General features: G+C 35.7%; 2 protein-coding genes across 3 annotated transcripts in view; both read left to right on the top strand.

The window, feature by feature from the left end:
• The window catches only part of LOC142336471 (dynein regulatory complex subunit 2-like), a 79,004-nt gene that overhangs the window by 21,704 nt on the left and 38,393 nt on the right, over window positions 1–18,907 (top strand). The window lies entirely within an intron of this gene.
• LOC142336470 (uncharacterized) overlaps window positions 1–18,907 on the top strand; it is a 53,891-nt gene that overhangs the window by 18,653 nt on the left and 16,331 nt on the right. For both annotated transcript variants that reach the window (XM_075385333.1, XM_075385334.1), the window contains exon 3: window positions 2,160–2,728. In XM_075385333.1, the coding sequence (XP_075241448.1) occupies window positions 2,160–2,728 (569 nt within the window). The remainder of the gene's footprint in view (window positions 1–2,159; window positions 2,729–18,907) is intronic.

Genomic DNA, 18,907 nt, shown 5'->3' on the forward strand with positions numbered 1-18,907 from the left:
ATTTAAACATCACGAATTTTTTATTATTTTTTTGACAAAACGTTCAAATATTTTCAATTTTTTAATATACACGTCTTTCCAGACGCATGCGCCAGAAAACGTCCTTAAGGGTTTGATAATAAATCACTGAGAAAGTTTTATTTGCCATGGAGTAGCTTTCAATTTTTTAATATGACAAATTTTAGCATTTTTTTAAACTTGCATTTTAAGTTTTTTAATAGCCGCCTCATCTTCTCAGCCGGCTATTATAGCGCTCCTATTTTTTTTTTTTACTTCGTCGAATAAAAAAATTTTTCGCTTTACCTCATTTTGCCGCTTTTTCAACATTTTGCGTGATATCTTTTTGACTTCTCTAGACTAGTTTCTCTCTTCTCTCATTCTGCTAAAAGTTATTTTGAACATCAGTTGCTCAGCAAAGCAATTCAAAATGAACAGAGTCAGTATAAAAAATTGAAGTCAGAAGTAGAAACGGGATAAACCCATAAAGCCCAATTTTAGATGCCCGCTATTTGAACGTCGTTCCTATAAGTCTTAGTTACCATCTCTAATGCTTATTGGTATTGATAGTAGCCCCTGTAGCCTCTCTCTAAGAAACAGAAGTACGTTATCTTCAACTACGAAATGCCATCAAAATAAATCGGACTTAAAAAATGTTTTTGTACAAAAATTTTTTTTTTTTCAATATCTTCTATTCTTTCAATCCCAATCATGCTTATTGGAATCAACGGCGGCTATTTTCCGGCAATCTGCCGGGTATGTTTGTAAAATTTTGTCGGTTGTTAGGTTTCTCCAGCCTCAAGATCCGAGGAATCTCCTCTATGGTTTGACAATAGGTTACTGTATAATTTCCAAATGTAATGGAATGCTTTTCAAGATTTGAACACCACGAATTTTAGCATTTTTTAAAAACAAAACTTGCAATTTTTTTGACATATATTGCCATCATTCAGGTTTTTCAGTCTTACAGAAATCTCTGTTAGGATTTGATAACAAGTTACTGGAAAATCTTTTTTGGTCATAGATTAGTTTTCAACTTTTATTTTCACCAAATTTTTGCTTTTTTTTTGCATTTTGCATTTTCTTTTTGTAGGTTTCTCTAGCCTCATGAGCCACATAACCTCCTCTAGGGTTTGTTTATAGGTTACTGCATAGCTTTTAGATGCAATGGAATGTTTTTCAAGATTTTAATATCAGCAATTTTTAAATATGTTTGCAATTTTTTCCAATTTTTTGTATCTTTTCGAATTTTTTATCATTTTTTCAGGGACCTAGGGATCTCTTCCAAGGATTTTTTAAAGAAACGTCTGCATAGTTTCTAGAGTTACTGAAATGGTTATTAATATTTTAATGACTCCAACTTTAGCAATTTTTTGATAAAGTTAAATTTTTTCAAATTTTAGGAAAATTATCATTTTCCAAGTTTATGGATCTTTGAGCCAGTGAAACAATTTAAAGCTTGAAATTGGGATACTGGATAGTCTCTTGAGACAATAAAATGGTTTTTAAGATTTTAATATCTTGAATTAAGCAACATTTTGTTAAAATTTGCTATTGTTTTCAAAATTTTTGATTATTTTTGTCCTTTTTGAGTTTAACGATCATTACTGGCCAACGAAGCTTTTGAAGTCTTGCAGATGTGTTACTTGGCATAACTCCAAAGACAAAAACAGTTTTGAACATTTTCACTGCGAAATTTGAAGCTTTTCTTTTAAATTTTGCAATATTTTGCAAATTTTTAAAATATCAATTTATTTGATTCATTTTCTAACAAGGCCAGAAGACTAAAAGTTGCAGGGTCGAATCAAGCTAAAGCTAGCCTCACTAAACCATGGCTAGCTACTGACGAAGCCAACTGCTCGCCGGTCGTTTGAGAGCAATTTGTTTAATGAATTTTTAATTGTTGAAAAATTTTTGCTTTGAGAAGCTGATAATCACTTTTGCTCTTTTTTCAGTGAAAGCTGCGTGTTCTTAACCGTTTTGCGACCATTATCAATTTGGAATTTGAAAAATGGGAAGTTTTCTCATCGTTAGTTTAGAAGACTTAATATTGGAAGTGTTGATATGATGTGGATACAACTATCGTTCTGTTAAGACAGTATTACTTTGTATGAACGCTATCGGTCCCTTCTCAGGTGACGCTTCAAGTTACCATGTTTTAGACTCAGCAAATGACACTGTTTCTGTGGCAACGACAGACCTGGATTGATGACTTCCTGGCCTGGAACCCTAAAGACTTCGGAGGCATTGACCAACTTTTCATCAGTCCGACCAAGATCTGGGTCAGTGATGTCATATTCCAAAACAGCGTGGACGAATTTGAACAGCTCAAAGACACCACTATCATCAAGGCCCTCGTGCTACATAGTGGTCAAGTGTACTTCTTTCGTCCAACGTTAAAGTCCACAACCTGTAAAATGTCAGTTCGTTACTTCCCCTACGACTCGCAAGTGTGCTCTTTTCAAGTCGGTTCTTGGATGCTGAGTGAAGACCAAGTTGACATTCAGATTTTGGCATTCGATTCGGCAGTGTCGGGTTTTGTAACTCACCACGAGTGGCATTTGGCAGAAAGAAGTACCTTCAGATGTAGTTTGACACTGCCAGTGAATGTGGGCACTTTGCAGAAGAACATGACATTTCCTTTCCTGGAGTTCCTGTTCTTGTTCCAAAGAAAGCCAGAATTCTTTGAGAAGAATCTCATTGTCCCAACTGCCCTCATCTGTGCTCTAAGGTAAATGGCATGAACGCAGTCTTTTTTATAGCTGTAAGCTGAGCGTAGCTATATTGCGGTGATCTTGGTTTTAATTTCGTTTAGTCGTCTGACGCTCTTTTTCGTCTTACATTTTTCTCATGACGCAAACTTCAAAAGAGAAAATTTGTCGCTCTTTTCAGGACGCTATTTCACTGCTCTTTTGCTAATTTTATGGGCGTGACGTCATTTCTTAAACTGATTGGCGGTGAGTTTTAATTTGAACTGTGATAAGTTTTTTATCATAACTGACTGATAGCCTCACTCTCTAAATGACTTTTAACAGGTCATTTGAGATTACTCTAACCCCTTTTAAGATCAATATATGGCTCCTATATAATGATCGATGTTAATAATAAAGCATGGTGTTAAAAATAAAATAATGAATAGGAATTTGTTGAACCGAACTTTTTAGTACGAATACGTTTTAGTCCTTAAAAAGTAGGTAACAGAATCAGCTCTGTTCTTTATCTGTTGCTATCTATATTATACGTCACGAATTTCAGCAGCTATTTTGGCAATCTGCCGGCTATGTTCTTCAAAAATGGGGAATTTTTGGGAAATCGCGTAACCTGAACCACTCACTATTCAAACACTTTTTTTTACTAAGTGACAATTAATTGCTCTCAAACGAAGTTGGCGCAGATCTTCAAACAATGTGTGATTTTTTGCTATTTTTTGCCTGACTAGTTTGAGTTCGTCGAAGAAAACGGGATGAACCGATGAAGTCCGAAGGTATTTAGTTTAAGTGCAGCCATATTGAGCTTTACTAGTCTGCATTGCTTTGAAGTGCATAGTGGAACGAAAGTGCCGAGAAGACATCAAATAAGGGTTTTTGGGGGCAAATAGTTGGATCAGAGTCAATGTTTTGTAATCCCTATGATTTCAACGCTCGTCTTTTTTAAAATTCGGTTTATCTTTTGTTTTACTCAAATTGCCATTTTCGAGTTGGACTTCTGATCTTCAGGGCTAAATTTTTCATCTGAGGAATTTAAATATGGTCGAGGTCAAAGCATAGAATCATTAAACGGTATCAACCGACGAAACCCGGTTATTGAGCCAACAAGCGTCGGGTTGTCAAATCTCGTTTTAGTGTTAGTTTTAGTTTAGAAGCTCAATTCTGCAGAACTTAATTTTAACTAATCAGGGCAGACTAGAACACTCATATCTTGTTATTTTCTTTCGGTTTCAATCTCAATGGAGGTCAAGAAGGTCAATGGCGTCTATTTTTCGGCAATATGCTGGGTATTTTTAGATTTGTTTTCGCACCGAATTGAGGTTCCATTTTTGACATTTCAACTGGTGACAATCAACAACCGTTTGTTATTCAAGAGCAATTTGACTGGTGTTACTCTGCTGATTTTTAATTGTCTAGTTTCTCGTAAAACGAATTTTTTGTCAATTTTGTCCTCTTGGTCCTATTAGTGTTTGCTTGATCAATTTTTGTCCAACGAGTTTGACTTTTCGTCCTCAAATACAGTATAAACTGAGAAAGTCCTGGGGCATTAAGTCTGTGCAGTTCTCTTTGAGCCGTAGTAGGCTTTTGATTTACGGTTGACTGAAGAACCTGATGAAATGGTAGAATTATCTCACTTCCCTTCGACCACGTCTTTGACGGAATGGGTGTTGCAGAATAATGGCTGCACCAGTCAAATAGATAAAAGTGTAGAATTCGTCATCTCACTTTAACACACAGACGAAAGATTGCTTATTATGGCGCATTTTTACAATGATTTTCGCAAGATCAATCAATTATCTTTTTGTCTTCAATTTTGGTTGCTTATTAATAGCCGCCTCAGCTTCTCAGCCGGCTATTATAGCGCTCCTATTTGTTTACAGAATTTGAATTGTATTAGGAGAGCTGTTTTCTGCTAGGCCTAGTTTTTTGTTTGAACCAAATTTCCATTTCTCGCTAGTGGTTTTATGTTCACATGCGGCATTTTGACATTGATTTTCTGTTTTTTTTATCTGTTTCTTTTTAGAAATGGTTATCCCAGCATAGTCCGTTCTAGGTCTAGTTTTTGTTTAGTGATTGAAAATTCTTTGAATTGTACGTCAGGACTTGTTCTGCTATGTTTTTGTACTTCGTCGAATAAAAATTGTTCCGCTTTACCTTAGTTCACAACTTGTTCAACATTTTGCGTGACTTTTTGACTTCTCTAGGCTAGTTTCACTCTTCTCTCATTCTGCTAAGTGTTTTTGACAGCAGTTACTCAGCAAAGTGGTTCAAAATGAGCAGAGTCAGTATCAAAAACGAAATCAGAAATTGAACCGGGATAAACCTAAGGCCCAATTTTAGATGCCCGTTACTCAATTTTTGTTCTTAGTTCCCATCCCTAATGCTTATCGGCATTGATACTAGCCCCTGTGTCGTCTCACTACGAAACAGGATCGTGTTCAGCTCCAAAAAAGTTGACTTTAAAATTGCTTGAGTACAAAAATCGTTTTTTTCTCTTCCCAATCCTTTTTCTCAATGCCAATCTCAGTTATGGGAATCAACGGCGGGTATTTTCCGGCAATCTGGTGGCCATGTTTAAACATGTATGGTTTGGAAGCTCATATGGGTTTGTTATACAGATGGCAAAACTAAGATTAAACTGTAGTTCTTCTGGCTTTTGAGAAACCGAGTTCGAGACACTGTTTTTAGTAGTAAAGTTGTTTATTATAGCTGCGAAGCTGTAAGCTGAGCGTAGCTATATTGCGGTGCTCTTGGTTTTTTACAATTCAAAGAATTTGAATTGTATTGGTGCGCTGTGTTTTTTTTAAAGATGTGTTCACACATTTTTCAATAACTTTGATCTTTCAAAACGGGATAAACAGGTAAAGCCCAACGGGCATTAAGTTTCATTAGAGGCCCAAAGTAGCCTTTAGTAGTCCGTCAAGTGCATATAGTGGTGCAGCTGCTGGAATGGCTTTAATTTAAGGTTAAAAGGTCATTTTTAGGAGTTTTTCGGCTCAAAATAATGCAATTTTTCATGTTTTTGATTTTTTTGAGATTTTTGTTTGATTAGTCTTAGGTTGAAGTTTCTAAGAATTGATGAAGGCGTTTTGCGAGACAAAAGTGCTTGTTATTACCTTTTTATGAGCTATATTTGGAGAATAAGTTACTGAAAAAATTTTAGTTGCCATGGAATAGGTTTCAACTTTTGAATATCACAAATTTTAACAATTTTTTTTGAAAAAATTCGCATTTTTTTCGGGTTTTTGAAAATTTTCATCATTTTTTCAGTTTTTCCAGTTTCAGGGACCAGAAAGTCTCCTATGAGGATTGTTATTAGGGCACTGCATAGTTTCTAGTAACAATGGAATGGTTTTTAACTTTTTAATGTCTCGAGTTATAGCATTTTTTTGATAAGATCTGCAATTTTAATGTTTCCTAAAGTTTTTGTCAGTTTTTGATATTCGTCCATTCTCAAGTGCAAGAAAACCTATTCAACGTTCTCATAAAGGTACTGCATGGTTTTTAGTCTCAATGGATTTGTTTTCAGCAATTTAACCTTTCGACTTTTAGAAGTTTTTTGATAGAGTTCGCAATTTTTTTCAAGTTTTTTTTTGAAACATTTATTTTACTTATTTTTTTGCCTCAGTAGCCAGGTAACTGCATCCAGGGTGTGACGGTACGTTATTAAATAATTGCTAGGGGGCAACTGAATGGCTTTCAACACTTAAATAGAACGAATTTCTATTTTTTGAAGTTTAAAATTTTTTCTAAAAGTTATTGCCTATCGATCTATGAGCCAATGAGTTTTTTAAAGCTTCGAATTGGGTTACTGGATAGCCTCTAGAGACAGAAATGGTTCTGAAGATTTTTCTATCACAATTTTCAGCAACCTTTCCTTATAATTTGCAATTGATTTCTTTTTTTCTGAAATTTTTTGGTTATTTTTGAGTGAATCGAACTTCAAGGAATATTTTTCAGGCCTTACAGATATAATACTGGATCGATTTCAGAAACAAAAATTGGTTTTGAATATATTTTTGCAATAGCTGGTTTTGAAGGCAAAAAATTTTGCCTGAGGTTTAAAAGCTTCAAGAGTTTTAGCAATGAGTTTGTTTTTGTTTAGTTTTGATTCTTTTAGTTGCTCAATTCTTTGATGGTTTTTGTGTTCTGGTTGGCATTGTTCAGTTGATCTGCCGGTCAGGTAGAGTACGTCTGAGTTTTTCATTCAATTCTTAGAATTGTATTTCAGGACTTGTCCAGCTATATTTTTTTGTTTCGTCGTCTGACGCTCTTTTTTCGTTTTACATTTGTTCACACAGCAAAGCTGAAAAAGTCAAATTTTCTGAATGACTTCTTCCTCTCACTAACGACAGTTGCGCGCGTGACGTCATTTCTAACTCGCTTTAGCGAAAGCTTTTAGTTTATTTGCGTGATTAGATTTTGATCATACGTGACTTACCTCACTCAATAAAATGACTTTTGCACTTTAAAACTTAGGTTTAATTTGAATTTGTTTAAGGTCAAAGGAACTCATATGTGCAGTAAAGGTCCCTAATAAGAGGCTTATGCGGAATAAATTTTAACAAGCTTTATTGATTTATCGCTGAATGTTTTTTAGCCTAGTTTTTTGAGCGGCGTCGATTTTTTTTTCAATTTAGATCTGTATCTGTTTCTATCTCTATTTTATGGCATGCAGGTCTATTCTTTCGCAGCTATTCCGGCAATCTGCCGGCTATGTTTGTAACATTTTTAGAGAAGGTTTTATCCAAACTATAATTTTGTGGTTCGAGACTCAAGTGCCCACTCAAGCTTGCTGTTTTTAAGGCAGGTCGTCTGAGGCTTGCCTTCCGTCCGTTTTTTGAAACCCATTTTTGTCAATATTTTGGCTACAAATAACTAGACCGTAAATAGTTACGGGTTGTACTTGACTTAAATTTACAACATTTGTTGCAGGCCTCGCCACAATGACTGAATTTTGCTTCTTTTCATTCCCAAGATTTAATTTGTAAGCAGCTTTGTCCCAATGTGGCGGCAGAACTTTTGAAATGGAAGCACGCTCCGATAGACTTGCAGTTTGATGTTTTTGTTTGTTCCTTTTCGCCTCCATATGTCAATTTTAATACTTTCTCTTGCGTAGTCAGGAATAACAACAACATTAGCAAGAAAAACAGACACTAGTGTGTATAATATGGTAAAGGAGCTTGCTTGTTTTTGACTTGGTGACATGGTTAGTATGTTGACTCGTGTTTGGTTAGGAGAATTCAAGAGACTTGACTTCTACAAGATGAGGATGTTGTTAGACTATGTGGTGCTTACTGAAGTTAGATTGAAGTTGGTAATTGTTCTGTTTGGCGCACAGATGTGACCTGCTAAGCTTGAATTTGTGTCAGTGTTGGTGAATGTGTGCTGGCTTCCTGATAATAATAAGCAATAAAATCTGATCTTTGCGTGACGTTTGGCCACATCTTTTCCACTCGGATTTTGTTTATTAAAAGGAACGGCTTTCAAGATTATTCCCACTTTGGCTTTTGTTAAAACGAACACACTTGACTGTGCTTGTCATGATTTCAATCTTTTCCCACATTATATGACGGCCGAGGGAATTTATTAAGGCGTTACGAAATTCTAATGAAATTAAATGAAATGCTTTAGACTCGGATCACATCGCACGTAACTCTGGAATTGAATCAAAATTACAGAATAATGGTAAAGGTACTGCACGTTTTGGCTCTTTTTTGAAGAGGGAAGCGAGCCAATAATTAGTAAAAAGTACTGTAACAATTTTTTGCATCTCAAATTCCAGTAGAAAAAATGAATGGAGTCAAAATTAATTCTAAATGCATTTTCTCATTTTTCATCAAAATTTCTCATTTGAAGTCAAGGGGTATTCGTCAATAAAGAATTGGTTATTATGATATGATGAATTTGACGTCGATTTTTTTGAAAGCTTAGGATTCAATAAATTTCAAGAGATGTGAATTTTGTTGCAGCTGTGCCGGCCGAGTCTTATTATGGTGAACGGTCTTGGGTAGATAAATTACCTCAAAAGTGAACCAAATTGATCAATTGTTTTAATATGGAATGGAAAGTGGACATTAGTATTCGAATAGATAGGAGCTTTGCAGGTTTTGGTCAGTTTTTGCAAAAAATGCGATTCTCTGAGGTCTCTGAATAGTTTTCAATGTTGCAGAAGAAAACTAGGGTTACCTTTGTCAAAAAAATTCAGCTCTTATGAAACACTCTTCTCGTCAAAAAAAATAATAACAGGCAGATACTCGGACAAAATGTATCAGCTTGCACTTTATATTCCATGGAAAAAACTGCCAATGTAGTTTAGAATTTAGAAAATTTAAGTTGTTAAAAATTTAAGGTACCGGCCGTGCGACAGTGAGAAGTCACATTAGAGTGGATATTTTAAGCATGCTGTAGTAGAAAAGTGGATGAAAAGTGAATAGGTTTGAAGAGTGATTTCAAAAATTACAGTAGTAAATTAGTATTTGAACAAATTTCAGGTCTTTGCAAAATGTTTTTATCATGCGTGGCAGTTGGACTTCTGCTTTCAGGATTTAGTTGATCTCAAAGTTAATAGCAAATATATTAGTCCTGTGGTCTTTTTATAAGATTTTTTGCGTGACCCATTTCAAGTCTGACCCTTTTGGCTTTTCGTTCCCAAAAACTGGAGAAAGAGGTTACGCCCGGAGGGCATTAAATCTCCCCCTCCCCCTTAATGCTGGCATCCCTAAGCCCCAGCTGGCTACCGCGGAAGCCAGCCGGTCGTTTGAGAATAATTCGCCCGACGATATTCGGTTTTGCTCCTCCACTTGAGTGCTATTAGATTGATAAATTTGCGTTCCAATTGCACCTATTTGCGACTGCTTGGTTTCATCAACGGCAGCTAATGGTTTTTATAACTAAATTTCATTGTCATAAAATATAAGTGAATATTAGTTGCTTGCCTTTTTAAAATTGTTTATGTTGTTTTAGCACTCCGTATCATTATTGACTGGTCTCTTATGGTGTTCTTCATGACTTTCACTCTGTGTTTAATTGAATTTTCGAATCTTGCTACTTTTGACTTTTTGCTGTCTTATCAATTGTACTCACTTATGAAATTCCTCACCGGTTGCTAATGAGGCTTTAGTTAATAGAGATAATTGTTTCACTCCGCGCCTTTTGCTTTCTGTGATTTTATTACACTATTTTTTTCACTAAATAATAGCGAGTTTTGCAGAAAACAGTTTATCTTATCAGGGGATCGACAGCAGTTTATAGACGTTTGGTTAATTTTGAAACTTCCTTTTCTCGAAATAGATTTTTAGTCTTGAATGTTTAATTGACCTCAAACGAAGTTTGTAGCAATTATGTTAGTCTTGTTGTTCTTTTTTGTACGATTTTTCGTTTGAACGATTTTTCGTCTGACCCATTTGACTTTTTGTTCACAAAAACGGGATAATCAGGTAGCGCCCAGTGGGCATTAAGTTTTCTTAGTGCCTTTCAGTTCGCTAGTCTCCGTCGTATAAGATTCACAGAAAATGTTATGGAGACTTGTACTTATGGTGTGAAGGGTGGTACTTAGAAATTGAGCCCTCTACCCACATCAGCCCCCTCCCCGCACCGCACAATCATCCCTGCTCATTGTTCAGGCCGTAATGGACCCGCACAGAAAGATCCCTCTCCCAACGTTGCCGCCGCTGCGCTCACCTCACGCCGCTCCAATTAAGCTAAAGCTAGCCTGAACTAATCCGTGGCTAGCTACTAACAAAGACAACCGCTCGCCGGTCGTTTGAGAGCAATTCGCCTGACGTTAGTTGGTTTTGTTTTTGTTTTTCTGTCGTCTTATCGCTTTGTCTCAAAATTAAGTTCTTATTGGTCTTCTAGTGCGACGTTATTTTGGTCCTAGTTTGGCTCTTGGTCTAATTTAAGCTAGCGTTTGAAATGATCGAGGTACCATTTTTTTAGAATGTTTAAGTTAGTTTGTGAATCTTGCCTTCATTTTGTTCTATTGTCCTATTTTCAGGCATTTTTATATTCTTCTATAATTTTATGATATGCTTTTGTTAAGGATTTGTGCATGTAATTTTGAGGTTCTGTCTTTGATGCATATGACTTTCCAAGATAATCAAATTTTTGACAATTTCTTTAGTTTTTACTTCATTTTTAATAGCCGCTCTCATCTTCAGCCGGCTATTATAGCGCTCCTATTTTTTTACTTCGTCGAATAAAAAAAATGTTTCACTTTACCTCATTTTGCCGCTTTTTCCACATTTTGCGTGATATCTTTTTGACTTCTCTAGGCTAGTTTCTCTCTTCTCTCATTCCGCTAAAAGTGATTTTGAACATCAGTTGCTCAGCAAAGCAATTCAAAATGAACAGAGTCAGTATAAAAATTGAAGTCAGAAGTAGAAACGGGATAAACCCATAAAGCCCAATTTTAGATGCCCGCTATTTGAACGTCATTCCTATAAGTCTTAGTTACCATTTCTAATGCTTATTGGTATTGATAGTAGCCCCTGTAGCCTCTCTCTAAGAAACAGAAGTACGTTATGTTCAACTACGAAATGCCATCAAAATAAATCGGACTTAAATGTTTTTGTACAAAAATCTTTTTTTTTCAATATCTATTCTTTCAATCCCAATCATGCTTATTGGAATCAACGGCGGCTATTTTCCGGCAATCTGCCGGGTATGTTTGTATGATTGATTCGCACATAATTTTTGTTTTATGTACTCATTTTAAGGATGGTTACGGTCAAAAAGTGATTTTCAATAATTCTCTACGTTTTCAAATTGTTATTCATTTTTGTACATGTAGGATCATGGGCTTTGTTGACTGTCTTAGTTTGATGCTGCTGAAGAAATGTCATTTGTGAGATCTTTGTTTATTCAGTTCTTTAGATTGTAATTCGGGATTTGTCCTGATATGCTCTTTAACTTCGTCCCATAAAATTTTGTTTTGCTTCACTTTAGTTCACAGTTTGATCAAAATTGTTTTGCAATTAAAAATGTGTTTTTTGGACAACAATCTTTTCCCGTTTTTTATATTGTTCGTTCAATCCGGATGGGAATCAATGGTGGCTGTTTTAAGGTAATCTGCTGGGTATGTTAAGTTATTGCTGAGCAAAACAGACTGTTGGTTGTTCTGTGATTTTTTAGTGGATACTGAATATTTTGTTGACCCGGGACCCGGGGGTATAGGCTCGAAAGACAGAACAAGCAGCAGTCCTGAATTTAGTGCAAAGAGAAGTGGCCTAGAACTCTTGACCTTGGCTTTCCATGCCTTTGCGATTGCTAAGTTGTTAAGTCTACCGGTTTTGCGTTTCATTATCGTAATTGTTTTTGTTTTTGATCGTTATAATCTTTTATAACAAATAATTTTGATTTGACAACAGTTTTTGTCTTGAAAAGGTGTTTTGGACGGTTATATTTCAATTTCCTGGGACAAGCTTTTTCTGTTGTTTTCCAACTCTGAACTACCGAGAATTTTTGAAAAAAAAGTTGATGACGTAAGTCTTTCTCTCAGTTACGTCTTTTAATGACGCAACGAAGAATTATAACGCTATTTTCAGATATAATTCAAAAAATACTTATTTTTGACAATCAGATCGCTATAAGTAGCACGCTTTTTTGTGTTCTTATTTTTCCTATTCAAAGGTAGTGGAAAATTGTTGCTTTTTATAAACGCTTGATGTTCTTGTATTGTAAGAAATTCAACTTAGGAGGCTATTTTTATGACTTGAAAATACCAACTTGGTCATTTGATTCTGCAGCATTGCAGATTTCTGGGCTATTTTTAAAGTTTATGAACCTTGTTCTTGATTGAATTCCTTCAAGTTGTATTGTTTTACTAGCACTGTATCGGGCGCTGCGTATAAATAAACCCCCCATGCTGCTTACCTCTTGTTAGCATGCTAGCGTCGAATGCGGTAAGCGGGTATTATGCGCGTGTAAGTGTGTGTGTGGTTGAAGACCCAAATTAGACTCGAGATATAAAACCCATCGACATTTGGCACCGTGTGTGTATTGGACTGAAGATAGATCAATCAAATGAGGCCAACTATAAAATAAAACATCAAACACTGCTTTGCGTGAGACCTGTGAGATTTGAGACGGGCATTTATGGTGCCCTGGCACGTGATAAGAATAACTTGGAGGGTATTTGCGATGAGTAGTTAGGTTAATCCTATCGGATTTTTGCTTATGTTTGACTTGATGAAATTTTGCGTGCATGCTGAAATTGATCGGCTCTCAATTTTTGTGCAGCCATTTTTAGTGGAAAAAACTGTAAAGAAAAGATGATTGACGTCAAATTAGTTTTTAGCTAGTGCAAAATTTTGTTGTTTCATATTCTTTTAGCTTTTAGTATTTTTTAGCATTTGTATTAATTTATGTTCTAACTTAACTATGAGCACAAAACAACAAATTAATTTGTAAAATCTTTTACATAAATTCGTCATCGGCGTCAATCCTCAATAAACCTTGCTTTCGGTATGCATCCCCCCCCCCCCCCCCCCCAGTACGTTATGCATCTTACCCAGCACAGTAAATCATTATGTAAAGTTATTGCACGTGCGCCTGAGGGTTGCAAATAATATGCACCCACTAAGTTGGGGGGGGGGGCACAAGCGGAAAAGATCCAGATTAGCTAATGTTTGGTTTGTATAGAAATGCGAAGAAAAACTGCCTTGCTAATTAACCAGTGAAGAATAAACTGCAGTAAAATAGCACATTTTGTCTGCATAATTTTCTATCAATTTTTTTGCAGGCTTTTTTAACGCATATCGGTTTGTGTTTTATTAGGTTAAGTCAACTGAGCTCCGCTAATTCCATTGCATATTTAGATTTTGCAAATTAGAATTATCTCTTCGACTTATTGGCGTCTGCTTCTAATCGATGTTAGTTGAACTAGTTCGTTCATTGGTCCCAGCCCAGATTCATATACGGATTAGAGTTGCTAACATTTCCTGTATTAGGCCGAGAGAATATTTCAGGATTAAAATGTGAAATTTGAGAACGCTGTCTAGTGTAGATTACCTCTTGTTCACAATATTTCCATGTGATCAAATTGCGAACGGTCTTGTTGAAGTTATTTAGCGTCTTTCTCTAAAATGCGATTTTGACCTTTTGTTTGCGGCGTTTTTGCTCAACATTTTTATGGCGGATTAACGGATGGATGCGTCTGGTTGTGATAAGTTATGATTAGTTAAGCCCTTATAATATTAAAACAGAGGGATGGGTGGGTATGATGAGTTAGGCAGGTGTTTTTGACTTGGGAGGATCGAATTCTCTGATATGTGCCCTTAAGATGCGAAGTGAATTGTTGGTATTAAAAACATTGTCATGATGCTTCAGGTTGCGTTGAACTTAGAAGGCCTTTTCATTCCACGGAGTTTTGTTTCATCTATTAAGATTTTGCCCTCCCCCCCCCCCCCCCCCCCCACCCAATTTTTGACTTGAGTTCACCCGGTTCGACCACAACATTTCGATGGTGTCAACTAACTTTCTTAAGCTTGATAACAATGTTTCATGCTTTAGAATAGTCCCAAGTTGATATGAAAAAATGCAGGTGACAACGGAATAACCGACAGAAGTTATATCGCTTGATCAAAATCATGTATGATACACCTGCCATCTTATAAGGCCTCCATGTTTAACAAACTTGAACAGAATTTCAAAAACTGCTTTTTGCGAATAAATTTTCGAGCGGAATATCGGATCTTTAAAGAGAACTTTTTGTTTGAATCTTAAACAGATCTTTGTTTGGTTGAGCAGCCTTTTGGTGTCTCATTTTGCTTGAACGGGATAAAGATCAGTGGATGCATTTTTTTAAAATTATGTGATATTTTCTTAAACTGTACGGTACCCGGCAAGGCTTAAATTCATTTTGAGGATGACAATTTTTTACATTACGGTTTCGTTTCGCCTGTATGGGTTTTTCCAGATGTTTTTATGAGAAAGTCTGAGCTTAAATTAGCGTGATTAAGCGTATCTTCTAGCAATTTTTTCTTAATTGACCTGGTTTTTGGTCGTTTTGATTTTTTTTGCTTTCTACTACAGTATCTTGTATGTGATTTGGCATCGTGAGTGTCAAGTAATGAGGCTTTTTTAGTTGTATTTTTTTGAAGTTCTATCGCACGTCTTTAGTTGCATTATCTCCAGCAGAACAGCTTTTGTTTTCACACTCTTTAGTCAGGTGAGAACGAAAAAAATCGCAATATTTGGAGAAGTCTGCTTGTAATTTTTTACCCGTTATTTCTTGCCCTATCGACTCCTGTTCTCTCCTTTTGTCATGTAAGAGCAGAAGTTGAGGACAAGAAGTCATGTAGGTCTTTCGAACAGAGTTCGGATTGAAAACTTTTTAAGGCCGAGTGTTTTGAGGAGTTGGTTTGAGAATTTTCTGTCCTTGCTGTCGCTCTGAGCTTAAGTTTCAGTGATGAACTTTTTCTGTAAATAATTTATGGTTTTTATTTTGACTTTTTTGTCTTGTTTTTTTTCTGAAACACTATCTGATATTATTTGCCATCGTGCGTTCCTTACTACGAGGCCTCCCGGTAGGAGTCGTGAGCAAGATGCTGAAATGGTTAAGCAAAATGTGACGTATCACTTATAATATTTTTTCGAATTGCGATGTTGAATTAAAAGGCTCCCAATTTTAGCCTAAGTTGCGCCAAACGAAATGTAGCGTTTTTCTCATCAATTTTTTCTCCCCTTTGCTCAGTTCGGATGCTCTTTTGTGCGCATTCCATAGGGCAGTGGACACGAAACAAATTAACAATTGTCAGAATCCCGTGACTTTCCCCTTCTTTTTTCGATTTCCCGTGAAATCGCTTACAAGGCGATTTTTTACAAACATCTTAAACTCAACAGTTGAACCAATTTTTTCTGAAGGGGACGATAGTTTGAAAGCAATTTGTGAATGGTCATATTTCCAGCAATCGGTCATTGAAAAGGCACTTAATTTTATTCCAAAAGAATGCCTAGAGTTGTTGATGACTTTTTGCACAGTGTGGTGCTATACCATTCCGACTTCATTATCAATTGTAAAATGCTCAATTTTCAGGCTTTCTCAGCCCAGTGAAGTATAATAGAGTTGGTTATTTTAATAAAGAAGATGAGTATGCTTCGTATTCAGAGGTAAAATTAAGTAGCCGTTTTCATCATCGAGTAGAACAGAATTGATAAAAAGGAAATGGCAACTTATGTATTTGGTATTCTAACCAATATTGACTCTTATGCCGTTGCTTCTCTTGCCACAGAATAGAAGATCGATCAATATACAATACATATCAGCCTTATTTTCCCCCAAAATGATAATTAGATTACTTCAACATCATGAACTTTCCCTAATGCATTCATATATCAGCTCTGTGTAGGTGTGTACATATTCCCGGGTTTCCCCCCAAAATGCGCGTTATCGTTCCTAACACAAGGTGACTTGACCGGGCAGGGTATATGTATGTTATCTAATGCACTTTTCCATAAAGTTAACTAGAAACGTGAACAGAATGAATGGGAGTTGATATGAAAGTAATTGCAGGAAGAAGGGTCTATCAAAATATTTTTTATTTGTTGTTGCGTCATTGAAAACGAAAAAAACTTTGTTCTCGTAATTTTTTCTTTGGTTTTGCGATCTATTCTGTTGTGGCCAAGAATAGAGCCTGGTTTAGACTTGAAAAAGTTAATTGAAAAGTTAATAGACCAGATAAATTGTTGAGTTAAAAACCCACAAAATAGCTTGGATCTTGCAGCGTAATAAACAGAATATTCTTGAACTAATGCGGCAGATTTACGCAAGTCTTCTGTGCCGTCTTGAAAGGATGTTGATAAAGGGACTTAAGAGAGGAAGAGGGGGAAAATTACGTTTGGATGTGAAGAGAATTGAGGCGGAAATGATGGCATCTACATCCTGTTCAATGTCAGAAACAGACTGTTTCCCTGTCCCCAACCCCGGTATCACATAACATCGCATTATCGTTATCCCCAACACCCCTCTCCCGTGGCACTTGGGTAATGGGATTGAATAAGCCCCAATATTTGTCGAGATATTTTGTTCCCAATTCAGTTGAACCTTAAATATGAGGGAAGAAAACTAGAGATTGTCGGCAATTCAGAAAAATTCATGTCAATTTTAAAATAGTCCTCAAGCTGTTTTAACCAAAAAAATTTTGGGAACCTGAATTTTGAAATTTTTCTGGTCTAGGCCTCTAAATTCTGAAAATCATTAATTTTATGTTTGAATCATTCCTTTGATTTTTCTATTTTCGCACTTGAAAAAATTAGCTTGTTTCTATTATTGATTTTCGGCATCAATCTTCAGATTAAAATAAATCTTCTTTTTGTCCTTTAATTCGTGCAATTTTGACTTATTTCGGTTCATGAAGTCATTTTTCTCTCTTAGTTGAGCGAGTTTTGGATCACACGTGACTTACCTCTTTCAAAATGACTTCCTCACTATCGTTCCTCACTACGTTTCTTTAAGGCAAAATGAGTGTGTGTCACTCTTCTGAAAGGTTTTTTGAGAGCAGCTAGTGGAAGCAGCAATAAGTTGTACAGATTCTTTATCAAAATATACCGTCCCAGCAATTATTAAGAAGTCTTTTTTCGGTCTGTTTAATCTTTTAGGCAAAAGTGTTCTTTTTTAGTTTGCAATCACGGACTCGCAAGATTTGTATTTGATTTTTAATTTGTGTGTCATATTGCCTATCTCTGTGTTAATTTGTATATTTTTTCTTTTCGAATTATATTAATTGTTGTCGTATTTGTACTTAATTCTGGGGTAGACTGAAAAGTGGGCGTCTATAGCCCCGTTGTCTGTCCTCTCCAATTCAATATATTGCGAAGTAATTTGTATATTATTCATTGGAGAAATTAATTCATTCTTTCTTTCTTTCAGAAATTACAGATCTACAAAGCTATTGTGGCTGTTTTCTGGGAATCTGCTATGTTTTTTATTTGTCTATCGGCATCGTTTTGTATTTTGGAGTATTGGTTTTTTTTACAGTATTGAATTTTTGTGTCCTTTTCTACCTAATTTTTTAATCGCCTGGCAAAGAAAAAGTTTACATTGGTTTTATCCGTACGAGCTCAAAATTGTTCTGAAAAATAGTTCAATTTTTCAGTTAATTGAAGGTAGTAATTTATCTACATACCTAGAAACTGAATGTAGAAAGCTTAGAAAATGTCAATGTGTCGTTTAGCAAGACATGGTCCTGGAAAAACTCTGGTATTAACAAATCATTGTTTTTATTAAGTGACTTTGTTTACCTGTATCAACATCGGACGTTTTTTACGAAACTTGTCTAATTAAGGGCAAATTACCAAATGTATTTCAAAAAGAAATCCTAAACTTCAATTGCGTGGTGGTTTATGAAGTGCAAATATTTTAATGTATTGAACACTATGTTTAATTGTCTCGTCGAGCATCATGCTGATGCTTCATGAAAGTTTATTGAGTAGGTAGGCAGGTATTGAACCGTTGGGTGTAGTTTGGTAAGCAGGAACATTTATCACTGGGCTCATGGACCGAGAATTGTTTAAAGAATCGTTAAGAGTTTTCAGTAACCTGACAAGACGTGCACATTTTAAAATGCCGAAAGTATGCAGTGCCAGAAGTTGCTACTTAGCCAGAAGTCGACTTCCGTTCACTTCCGTCATTTTAAAACATGCTTGTTTCGTGTTTTAAGCATGGTTAAGTGACTCTGCAGAAGTCACTTCGAAATTCTGACTTATTATCTTGAACCGCTTCGCGGCTCTCGATAAACGCCAGAAGTTCTCAGTAAACTCAAGCAGAGTCATGTAATTATTACTTTTGGCAACGCCGTAAATTCTGAATTTGATGTCTTGTCTTTCAATATTTTTCAGATCAAATAATGAAAGATCCTAATCAAAATTTTTCATTACTTTTATTGCTCAAAAAGGTAATAATAACTTCATTTCTCAGAAGTTCACCCCATTGTATAAACTAAATTCTTAGGTCATTGATGACTTCTAAATTAATGTTGACATTTTAAATAGGGCCCTATTTCTTACGATAACTTGATGGATTTTTCAAATAGAAGTTAAAAAAATTAAAATTTTTCTGATGTTCTTTTTATTTTCACAATCGGGCTGTGACTGCCAGTCTAAGCATACTTTTGCCCTTTATTTTTCCGGCTGGGCTCATCTAATTACATAATCATTGCTAAGCTTGTCTGGAAGCAGTTACTCTGAAATTTTAACGTATT

This window comes from Convolutriloba macropyga, chromosome 3, assembly GCF_964194025.1.
Source record: "Convolutriloba macropyga chromosome 3, txConMacr16.3, whole genome shotgun sequence".
Taxonomy (NCBI): Eukaryota; Metazoa; Xenacoelomorpha; order Acoela; family Convolutidae; genus Convolutriloba; species Convolutriloba macropyga.